Source organism: Haliotis cracherodii, unplaced genomic scaffold (assembly GCF_022045235.1).
Source record: "Haliotis cracherodii isolate W230 unplaced genomic scaffold, xgHalCrac1.p SCAF_5, whole genome shotgun sequence".
In the NCBI taxonomy this organism is placed as follows: domain Eukaryota; kingdom Metazoa; phylum Mollusca; class Gastropoda; order Lepetellida; family Haliotidae; genus Haliotis; species Haliotis cracherodii.
This window is the reverse complement of record NW_027266308.1, coordinates 50,791,792-50,804,456: the sequence shown is the minus strand read 5'-3', so window position 1 is coordinate 50,804,456 and position 12,665 is coordinate 50,791,792. Positions and strand designations below refer to the sequence as shown.

The following is a 12,665-nucleotide window of genomic DNA, read 5'->3' as shown; positions in this document are numbered from 1 at the left end:
TCCAGATTAACAAGGTCTCAATGTATTCTAACCAGTGAGTCAAAAATAAACACTTGTTCACAAAATCATTACTATTTCTGACCCATTTCCACTGAAGTGCATACAATTATGAAGTATGCATATCAGCCATGTCAATGCTGCTGTCGGATCGAATCAGAAAACATGAACTACTTTTCCATCCTTAAATTTACAAAAAGAAAAGTGATGAAAACAACTACACAATTTATGTTGGCAACACAACATACATTAAAGCTGTATAGTGTCCTCAACATGCTCCACGTGGTCCAACAGAAGGGATACATTCCTCCCTAGGGCAGTATGAGTGATATACACACCAGTCAACACATGAGATAAGATGCACTGTCACCCTATATCCCGGCCCACCACTCCCATCAGCATGACACACAGACAGCGATCATAACCCAATCATATGTGGACAGTTCAATCAATAACAAAGATTACTGCATGCCGATAAACATGTTGGAAATATTTGTCAAACTTAAGCCAAATATCATTAACTTATTCACCTAATTGGAACAGGGGTTCCTTTTTTTTTAAAATCTACTTGCCCATGGAAAATGAATACCGTACTTGATGCAATAAGCGCCCCACTCTAATAAGTACCCACAGCGATATTTGCTAATATATTGGCTAGTAAACAATCCCAATTAGCACCCCTTCCGAATGATCAATGTACACAAGACTTTTTTATTTGCATTTATTCGTGTGTAATATGCACCCTTAATTATGGGCAATTAAATTCTGTAAAAATATATCTGTCGTACATAAACATTTCAGGCTGTGAGCATAAGCCACGAAATTTATCTTTCAACTCTGTTTTTTTCACCAAAATAATATTTTAATAAGAGCCCCCATTTCTAATTTTGAGAGCGCCCTGGGCGCTTATTACCTCCAATACGGTAAGCTAAAACCACTAGCCCCGATTGAATTTCTAGTTGCCCAAAACTTTTCATTGATTGAAGTGAAAACCATTGCAGATCAGATCCACACACAATATCACTGAATGTAATGGAAACAATACTGAATGAAATTCTGAACATAAATTGTTGAAAAACATCAAGCCAGATCGATACACTGAACAGTCTGTATTACCTGATAATGTAAAAACAGGGCTAAATGTATACTTCAGTACTCCAAGCTGAAATAATCCCCTTACCCAAGGACAAGTAGTGACGGGTTACTTTGCTTGTCTGAATAAATTAACTTGCTCCAGGTGTTATGCAGTGGGATTTTTGAACCCATGTGTATACCTTGAAATACTGTGCATAACATGCTCCAGCATTATTATACCCCCCCCCCAAAAAAAAGGGCGGGGGTATACTGTCCTTCTGAGATATTTTTGTGTGTAACCTTTAGTTTTAAAACTACTGCATAGATTCTATTGAACACTTTCTATACTAATAGGAGAGGTGCATGCAAAGTTTGATTTCAAGATTTGGATATTTAGAAAAAATACAGCTATTTTTCATTTCTTTACTTAGAATTCCTAAACAAATTTAAGGAACACTTTCTATACTTAGGAGAGGTGCAGTGCAAAGTTTGATTTTCAGAAAAAATTAAGATTTTTATCATGTTTTGAACTTAGAATTTTTTTTTACTTCAACATTTGTTTGACCTATAACTTGAAAACAACTTTATGGATTCTTTTCCAATTGGGGGTGACCCGTGACGATTCCGGGGTAGAATTGGTCTTCAGCAACCCATACTTGCTGTAAAAGGCGACTATGCTTGTCGTAAAAGGCGACTAACGGGATCGAGTGGTCAGGCTCGCTGACTTGGTTGATACATGTTATTGATCCCAATTGCATGGATCGATGCTCATGATATTAATCACAGGATTGTCTGGTCCAGACTCGATTATTTACAGACCGCCATCATATAGCTGGAATACTGCTGAGTGCAGCGTTAAACAACAAACCAACCAACCAACCAACCAATTGGGGGTACAGTTTCTAAATAGGAGCAGTGCAGTGCAAAGTTTGATCTCGATTAGTGGATTTTCTGAGAAAATGTTTCATTTTTCATGTTTTAAACTTAGAAATATGTTGGAGTTAAAGTCTGGGTATTAGTGAACCCGGCTCACTTTTACTGTGTTAATCTATGTATCGATGTCATATTTTCAAACTAGAGATGTTTGCATTTACCCCTAAATAAAGAAGCAGCACCACCAACGCAATTTCCTCAAAACTCCGAAAACATTACTTCCAGACCCTGACCTTAATTTAAACACCTCCGGATCCAACAATTCCCCAAGTCTCTGGATTGTACAAGTAAAAGTGCAACAGTAACTGGCAATAGATAATACAGCCATGTTTCACAACAACCTTTAACATGACCTTGACCTTTGATAGGCATAGCACCAACATTAGATGCGGTAGGATTTTTAAGGATACAGGCAAATATTAAGTTCCATGCCTGTAGAGGCGGCAACCATACCTCAGAAGCTGACCATAATATAATCATGTTTTACAAAAAGGCTGAATGCTGACCTTGACCTTTGACTAATCTTAACCAAAATCTTTTCTAAGCAGGGCCCATATTACTGGACCAGGTATATACCAAATTTTCTTTTGTTTAATTTCATTAATATGGCTTCAGGGATGTGTAACCACAAAATCTTTCACGATTGTTTTCAATGTTATTTATTTTGACCTTTTCATGACATGTGTTAAAAGACTTGTCCTTGACCATTTGGAAAAAAGTCCATAGAAGAATAATGTCTCATGCCAATCTTTGTGTAGTAGTCATAAGAAAAATCGCCAGCGGTGGTAACGGGGGGGGGCTCTTAGTTACTGATACAAATTTACAATCTTGAAATCTGAGCTGTCACTACTGTTTTGAACCATCCAATCATAGCATTGACGGAACGGCTTGATTCAGCAGCTTTGATCTAGCTACCACAGAATTCCACTGGTTGCCATCGTAACAGCAGTGGGAATAAGATAGCAAATTTAAGTCAAATATGATTTGTCAAGAATAAAGGCTGTATTTCTAGATACAAAGGCATGTTTTCTTGACCTTGTGCTTTGAAAATATGATCAAGTTTTTAATTCCTATCAAGCGAACTGCATCTACAGACAATGTCTCTGTGCAGCAGGTATGTGCTTGAAATAAATAATAACACCACCTAACTCTGATAAAATAATGTCAATATATATCGGGGTAATGTAAATAATTTGCACTTTAAAGAAACAAATTCCAAACCAAGACCAAATTTGTTAAGTTGGTTGGTTTGGTTGGTTTGTTGTTTAACCCCGCACCCCGGAATCTTCATGGGTCCCATTTGTTAAGTATAACTGAACGGATAATTCTATAAACATTTCTAAAGAAATCTAGTGAGTTAAGTTAATTCTTTTGAAAATTTGTAGATGATTACCATTAGCTGTAACTCATTTGGACGAGAATTAGGTTGACAAGCCGATGATAAGAAAAGAGGTGAAAAGCAGATAAAAACCTATATCCAGCAGATCCTGGGACAGGTAAGGGATGCAACTCGCATGGTCTGAAGACCACATGATCTGACATTAAAATGCTGATGAATAATGCAGCACTGCAGTAGGCAGCCAGTGTTTAAAATTCAGAATGAAAAGTTGAGGGGAAATAGTTTATTTCCTGTCTACATAGAATGTTTCCACCTTTCTGAACTATCAATGTACACCAAGATGGGATAGCATGAATCATGATAGGATATTATCTAGCCATCACATCACATAACGTCACTAGTTGTCATGAGGGCAGCAGTGTGGAAGATAGCACATCAAGGACAGCGTGATATTGTGAGCCAGTTGGATAAAACATGACTGTGAAGAGTATTTCAGTTACATGTATATCAGAGCGCCAGCATAAAGTGTGTGGAAAACCAAGATTATTCAGGTCTTTGACATTTATTACTTTGGTGAAAGCCATGAGCACAGCTATGGTGATCGTTAATAATGAATAATCAGTGCAAATTGGGATTCAAACCCATGACCATTGGATTCAGAACATCACCATTGACAACTGGGTGACCTTGGTCCACTAGTTTTGGAAAGAATTAATCAGTTCTTAATAATCTGGTATTAAGTATGTGTGGTCTTAAATTTCCAAACTAAAGATCCTTAACATCAGTGTGATTAGTGTACAAGTGTCTGAGGTAGGGTATCTACGCCAGAACAGGCATGCATACTTTGGCTTTGTAATCTATACTACTCCACTTTTGATAGGGATAATTTTATCTTTTCATGACAAACAAAAATTATTTTTAAAATATGTCAAATGCATATTAAAATTAAATCCCCATCAAAAGTTGAATAGCATTTTTAAGTTCATTTCAGACCAAGAAACAAATGTCTTCATTCTAAGTATGCATGTATCACGAGTATAGATACAGTTTGTGGTATGTGTAACGCTGCACTCAGCAATATTCTCATGACAGGCTGAAGACCAATTCTAACCCAGGTAGACAGCATGAAGAACCTCTCAAGTCCTCACCTCATTTCACACTTGAGGTTTATGTAACATAACAAGATATTGGGAGGACAGTGAGAGAAAATAACACAGCAGGAGAAACGAAGACTGGGCTGCCTCTCACTTCAATGCATGTAGGAAAGAAAACGCAAACTACCTTTGATGCCTTCTTGCTCTTGAGATCCCGAACCTTGCCGCCCTGGTCTGCTATTTTCTGTTCCAGTTCCTGATTCCCTCCCTTGATGCCGCTGCCACCAGATGGCGCTGCTGCCTTCTTCCCGTCACCTGCTCCAGGCTTCCAGTCTTTCCCAGTAGCAGACTTGTAGTCGGCCTTGAGAGCCAGGAGGACCTTCACTGCTGCATCAACTTCCCCCTGCAGACGATCAGCAGAAATAATTGATTAATGTCAGAAACACAGTTCAGAAAACTTTACCTAAATCCAGATCATTTCCAGGCCTTTGAGAGGGTAGAGTTTATTTGCTCCAGTTTGAAGCAAAACGAGATGAGATGAGTTGAAAATTCCAAGTATCACTTCTGTTGGCACCATTCAGTCAACTCTTGAGAATGAGCAAAAATGATCTATTTATCTACTGTTTGCTAATTAACTGTATCCAACATTATCACATAGTTTTAATTAACACAATTTGCAAGGAAAGTACAGGTATTCTCCCCCAAAGCAGCATGACGACAGCTGTCTGTAAATAATAGAGTCTGGACCAGACAATCCAGTGATTGACATCATGACAAACAATCTACGCAGTTGGGATATGATGACATGCATCAAGTCAGCAAACATGATCACCTGATCCTGTTAGTCGCCTCTTACGACAAGCATACGTGCCTCTTATGGCAAGCAAGGATTGCTGAAGACCCATTCTCTACCCGGATCTTCACGGGTCACACATTCAATGTAACATTTGGTGAATTTACCCAGTCCTTAGGCATAAAAGCAAACACTTTCACTACTGGGCTACCTCACACCCTACAATGATCCAGAGTGATGCATCAAGGCCTGTTTACTCTAGTGATGTCCCTTCTCTGTCCCTCCTATTGGCCAATCACATTTCTTGCATATACTTCAAACAAAATGGTTGCGCCAAGTAAAGGCAGTCTGATCTATGTTGTCATAAAACAGGTCTTAACTCGCAAAAGGCATCAACTTAATTGAGCACCCTGATTTTAAACATGTAGAGATTTGGAAAATATTCAGTTAATGGTACAAATGCTTTGCAAATCCTGCAATTGTCTGAAATCTGCACAGCAGTTTACGAACTGGATGTCAATTTCGTTACACAATTTTGATTGGACTGTGCATAGACTCATAGTACAGCCAAAAACAAAACTCCGATTTTTCAGCCTAGTTCGGCAAGGTTTGGAAACAGGACTTTTATAGTCAGTTAACTCTGTTGCCACTGGAAGATGCAGTTATTAGGACTTAAGAAATAGTCGTCCTTCAGATAGAGGCATGGAGGATGATCAGTGCAAACAAATATGGACAACCCACACTCTCATGAAGCAGAAAGTGAAATGACGGTCATACGTTCTTAACTATGCTACACTGGATACAAGCTAGAATCATTTATGGCTACAACCTTTCCATTGAATCACTGACGATTCTGCTCGGTGCATGTTGCTGCCGTTTCGATCCACCTAGTCATGGGAGATAACTAAGATGGCTTTACTCAGAAGCTTTTATGTAGCTACAGATATGCAACACTGGTTGCCATGGCAGCAGACAGTGAAATGATTGTAGCATTGAATTGAGGTTATCAGACATTGTCAACTTTCAAGAAACTACTGAATCACGTTTTGACTACACTTTGCAGTGCTTGCAAAGAGTCACATTGATAGGCATCTGAGCTGTACATCTCTCCAAAACATCCCCTCACTAGCGGAGTTCATGTCCCTCAGGTACTTGTGAACTCAGGACACCATGTGTCAATTAAGGATGCTGTCATATCATTTTTCTGGATGCATATTTAAGGTATACAATTTAGGTGTGCAGATGAGTAAGTCTAGAGGAAAACAAAATGTTTTAAGCTTGTCCAGAAGATTGTTTGCAAGCTAATCTTTCCTTAAATTCTACATAAATATTGTTGCTACAGTTTCGATCCATCAGGTCAAGGGAGACAACTCAGATGGCTTTACTCAGGAGCTTTTATATAGCTACATCAATTAGTGTACTGGCTGCCATGGTAGCAGACAGTGACATGGTTGTAGCATTGAATTGAAATCACAGACATGGTCAACTTTTAAGGAACTATTGAATCATATTTTGACTACACTTTGCAGTGCTTGCAAAGAGTCACATTGATAGGCGTCTGAGCTGTACATCCTGTCAAAACATCCCCTTACAGATGGCGTTTGGTCCATCAGGTCCATCAGGTACATAATTTTCTCTGAATACATATTTGATGTACAAAAATTAGGTTTGCAGATGAGTGAGTGAGTGAGTATGGTTTTACGCCGCTTTTAGCAATATTCCAGCAATATCACAGCAGGGGGACACCAGAAATGGGCTTCACACATTGTACCCATGTCGGGAATCGAACCCGGGTCTTCGGCGTGACGAACGAACGCTTTAACCACTAGGCTACCAGACCGCCCCTGGTTTGCAGATGAGAGAAAGGTTTAAAGGAAAATAACTCAGTTAAGCAGAAGAATTTTTGTACGCTAATCTTTCCTAAAATTCTACATAAATATTGTTGCTACAGTTTCGATCCATCAGGTCAAGGGACACAAATCAGATGGCTTTACTCTGGAGCTTTTATATAGCTACATCTATTATTGTACTGGTTGCCATGGTAGCAGACAGTAGGATTATAGTAGCAAAGAGGCACTGGAATGGAGAACTGTTGAACATAAATCAAGAAACAGAAATATGTGTCCTTGATTTGTAGTCACGCTGCGCACAAAAGTCATTGAAATTCTAGGAATATAAAACCTTTGTCCATTGCATGAAACAGCACAACCAAAGCAATAATACTGGTACTAAATGTGTGCGTTTCTCAAAGATGGATTACAACAAACCTGAACACTGCACTAGTCATTACCTTTCAGACAGAAGCAACAAACAAATGCCCAATGACAAACACAAGATATGATTCTTTCACAAATTAGCAACTTTAATATTGGTGTTTTTTCACAGATGTGGCCTATAAGCCAAGGCCTTTTATTTGCATCATATCTTTAACTTATTTGTACCAGCTGATGTTTATAGCACACAAATATAAAATATTGGGAACACTAAGATGTTTGTTTGTTGTTTAACGCTGCAATGAGCAATATTCCAGCTATATTATGGTGGTCTGTAAATAATCGAGTTTGGACCAGACAATCCAGTGATTGACATCATGACCATTGATCCATGCAATTGAGATACGATGACATGCATCAACCATGTCAGCCGATCCCGTTAGTCGCCTCTTACAACAAGCATTGTCGCCTTTTATGACAAGCATGGGTTGCTGAAGACCTATTCTACCCTGGATCTTCCCCGGGGGGGGGGAGACAAGCATGGGTTGCTGAAGACCTATTCTACCCCGGATCTTCACGGGTCGGGAACACTAAGAGTGAGTGAGTGAGTGAGTGAGTTGGGTTTAACGCCGCTTTTAACAATATTCCAGTTATATCGCGGTGTGTCAGCTTAATGTGGGAGGAAAGCCCGAAGTGATGCAGGTTTCAGACGTTTACCACTTCGGTGAAACCCATGAGCAAGGGTATGGTGCTGACAAACCTAGAAACATAATCGGAGCGAACCGGGATTCGAACCCACAATCATAGGTTTCTGGCGTGCACAAGGGATGCAACCCTTCACAGCGAATCGCAGCGCCTTAGACGACTGGGCCACCCGGGAACACTAAGAAGTGAATCTCATTCATTGTACCCGTAACAGGATTGATCCTGAACACTTTGATCCCTAGGCTACCACAACACAGCATAACAACGTAAAAGTGAAAAGCTTGCTGATTGTTTGATAAACAACTGTCACTACTGTTTTGAACCATCCAATCACAGCATCGACGGAACGGCTTGATTCAGCAGCTTTGATCTAGCTACCATTGAATTCCACTGGTTGCCATGGTAACAGCAGTGGGATGAACGTAGCAAAGTTGGGACTAAACGCACACTGTTAAGTCCTCGTCCAAAGATCTAAGCAATTGATGCAGGTGACAAAATGTTGACAGTACAGATTGTTGGGTCTTACACATGATGCTTTATGACAGATGTCTGACAGCTGAGAGAATTCTTTCACTTAAAGACACCATGATGGTGACAAACTTCAAGCTATATTTAAATCAAATGGGATGTGTTTTAGTGGGTTTAGCCAGAGATGTGTTTGGATATTTTTGCTTTACTGTCAATAAGTACAATGATGAGTTTCATCCCACACCAAGTTGGTGGCCAGAGTACATGATCTTGAGTCTCGCACTCTTTATGAAGAATGAGCGACCAACTGAAGTTTTCAGCCGCTTCACACAATAGTCCTGCAGCATCAGAGTGAGTGAGTGAGTGAGTGAGTGAGTGAGTGAGTGAGTGAGTGAGTGAGTGAGTTGGGTTTAACGCCGCTTTTAACAGTATTCCAGTTATATTGTGGCGTGTCAGCTTAATGTGGGAGGAAAGCCCAAAGTGATGCAGGTCTCAGACGTTTACCACTTCGGTGAAACCCACGAGCACGGGTATGGTGCTGACAAACCTAGACACATAATCGGGGCGAACCAGGATTCGAACCCACAATCATAGGTTTCTGGGGTGCCCATCCTGCAGGATCAGAGGGGACACCACAAATTACAATATACCCATTTGGGGAATCGAACCAGGTGCTATTGTGTGATGAGCAAACGCTTCAAGCAATAGGCTACCCCACAGTCCCACTTTCTGAACAATGATCTTCCCTTTTTGAGGCCACATCATATATCTAACAGCCACTGGGCTCTGCTTCACATGGGATTAATGACTGGAAATTATTGTCATAGATAGGAAGCTCTGACCAGAGATGAAAAGTATATACTTATATTTTCTTTGGTCCAGATTTAAAAAATGAGTCCCGATTGGGATCAATTTGTGGAAAGACATCCACCCAAAAGACAACTTCAATAAAATACTGTGTGGTGTCATGTTATACCAAACGTATTTTCACTATGTTTTGAAATAAGTTATACAAAAATCACAAAACAAAAACAATTTGGTAGTCCCAGATTAGCTTGTGTAAACAAGTTTAACATTAAATAAATTAACATGAGAAATGATGTTGCCACAGTTTCGGTCCATCTGGTCAAGGGAGATAACTCAGATGGCTTTACTCAGCAGCTTTTATATAGCTACTGATATATACTGCACTGGTTGCCATGGTAGCAGACAGTGAAATCATTGTAGCATGGAATTGATGTTGCAAACTCAGCAGATTTTGAAGTTATCAGACATTAACTTTCAAAGAAAGTTCTACTGAATCACGTTTTGACTACACTTTGCAGTGCTTGCAAAGAGTCACATTGATAGGCATCTGAGCTGTACATCTCTCCAAAACTTCCCCTCACTAGCGGAGTTCATGTCCCTCAGGTACTTGTGAACTCAGGACACCATGTGTCAATTAAGGATGCTGTCATATCATTTTTCTGAATGCATATTTAAGGTATACAATTTAGGTTTGCAGACGAGCAAGTCTAGAGGAAAACAAAATGTTTTAAGCTGGTCCAGAAGATTGTTTGCAAGCTAATCTTTCCTTAAATTCTACATAAATATTGTTGCTACAGTTTCGATCCATCAGGTCAAGGGAGACAACTCAGATGGCTTTACTCAGGAGCTTTTATATAGCTACATCTATTATTGTACTGGTTGCCATGGTAGCAAACAGTAGGATTATAGTAGCAAAGATACACTAAAATGGAGAACGGCTGAACATAAATCAAGAGACAGAAATATGTGTCCTTGATTTGTAGTCACGCTGTGCACAAAAGTCATTGAAGTTCTAGGAATGTAAAACCTTGTCAATTGCATGAAACAGCACAACCAAAGCAATAATACTGGTACTAACTGTGTGCGTTTCTCAAAGATGGATTACAACAAACGTGAACACTGCACAAGTCATTACCTTTCAGACAGAAGCAACAAACAAATGCCAAATGACAAAATATAAATGATCCTTTCACAACTTTTGATCATATCACAGACTGGCAGTTTCAAACAAACCTATAAGACAACCGGTCATTACCACAGAAATAATAGAACATTATTTAGTTTGCGTTTGCAATTTAGAGAACAAAATCAATAGAATCATTTGCACAAATCACAGGTCTGTCTGTCTGAAATAATCAAACATGGTATTATGGTGTTGCTGCAGTTTCGATCCATCAGGTCAAGGGAGACAACTCAGATGGCTTTACTCAACAGCTTTTATGTAGCTACATAAAAAAACTGGTTGCCATGGTAGCAGACAGTAAGATGATAGTAGCTTCAAGACAATGACAAAAAAGAATTCTGGAATGATATCATAAAATGAAGTGTTATAACTTAATTTCAGACCAAACTTAATACAGTTCATTCTCTTTGAATGCACAAATACTGTTGCTACAGTTGCGTTTCATCAGGTCAAGGGATACAACTCAAATGGCTTTATTCAGAAGCTTCTATGTAGCTGATATTCAGTACTGGTTGCCATGGTAGTAGGTATGTCATGATTTTAGTATGGAAACAGAACTTACAGAATTCTGTAATGGCTATCAAAAACTCAAATGCCTTCAATTCAGCCTTGTTGTTCGCCTATGTGATTGCAACACAAAGTCTTTCAAATTGAAACAGCAATGACACTGGTATTAACTGTTTCTTACAGAAGGACTTCAACAAATCTGAAGAAGTCACTATATACATGACATGACAGACAGTAAACGGCAGAGGAACACTTAGATGCCCAGTGGCAAGATACATAGAATTCTTTTCAAATCTTTGGTTGAGTCTATACACTTCAGACAGATTAAACTGATTTCCGCATTAATAACTACTCACTGTGCTGTGTGTTTAAGAATATTCTCTTCTAATAAAATATTTGGCTCAAGGACAAAGTTTTTAAAATCTTGAATATTTTTGGGTAAATCTAAATGCAGAAATTATATACTTTTATATAGCTTTACTGTTTTTGCATAACTGTTTGCATATTTGTTAAGTATTTCTGCCAGCTCCAGTTCAAGCAGAACAATAAAGCAAGCTAGGTTAGCGAGTGAGTGAGTGAACGAGTATGGTTTTATTCGAGCAATATCACACCGGGGTGCCCCAGATATTGTACCCATGTGGGGAATCGAACCCAGGTCTTCGACGTGACGAGGGAACGCTTTAACTACTAGGCTACCCCACCACCCCTAGTGACTTTAACAACATCACAGCAGTATCACAGCAGAAGGGCAACTCACTGTACTCGAGTCTGGATCCACCCTGAAAATGTTAACCTGTAGACTAACCCAACGCAACTTAAAAGTGAAAAGCTTGGTGAACGCTTGATAAACAACTGTCACAACTGTTTTGAACCATCCAATCACAGCATCGACGGAACGGCTTGATTCAGCAGTTTTGATCTAGCTACCATCAAATTCCACTGGTTGCCATAGTAACAGCAGTGGGATGAACATAGCAAAGTTGGGACAAAAGGGAAGCATAGCAAATGCACACTGCTAGATCCTTGTCCAAAGAGTCAGAGCAGGTTAATGTTATTTTACAAAAAGTAGGAAATATTCCAGCAATATTATGGTGGCCTGCAAATAATCAAAGCAGGACCTAACTAACCAGGGCTGAGCAACCCCCCACACCCTATCCAGTTTGTCACCCCTTGCAACAGGCATAGGTTTCTGGGGACTTATTCTACCCTGGAGTCCCCATGGTGACCAATGATCTAATGCTTTAGATGAATAGCACAGCCCTCTAAATAGCAACCATTTTGGTGGCCAAATGCAACTTAAATCTACGATTGGCCTAAATTCATCTGCTTGCCACTTGGCTCCCTAAAAGTAAATATAACCGGCGATAATATCTGTTCAAGATATATGTTGGCTCCTAAAAGGTTTGGCTCCTAAGATATTCATGTTTGGAGCTGCATGGAAAGATGGTGGCAACTGATGGAAGAACACTTCAGACACAAACAAATCTCTTGCGCCAACATTGTTTACTTCAATTAGTGTCCATCACTGGCCAAATAAATTATCAAAGTTTAG

The 12,665-nt window shown here is 39.4% G+C and overlaps 1 protein-coding gene across 1 annotated transcript in view; it reads right to left on the bottom strand.

The window, feature by feature from the left end:
* LOC139442083 (bifunctional glutamate/proline--tRNA ligase-like) overlaps window positions 1–12,665 on the bottom strand; it is a 52,112-nt gene that overhangs the window by 15,466 nt on the left and 23,981 nt on the right. Inside the window, exon 22 of the mRNA XM_071222865.1 lies at window positions 4,625–4,840. Within this exon, the coding sequence (XP_071078966.1) occupies window positions 4,625–4,840 (216 nt within the window). The remainder of the gene's footprint in view (window positions 1–4,624; window positions 4,841–12,665) is intronic.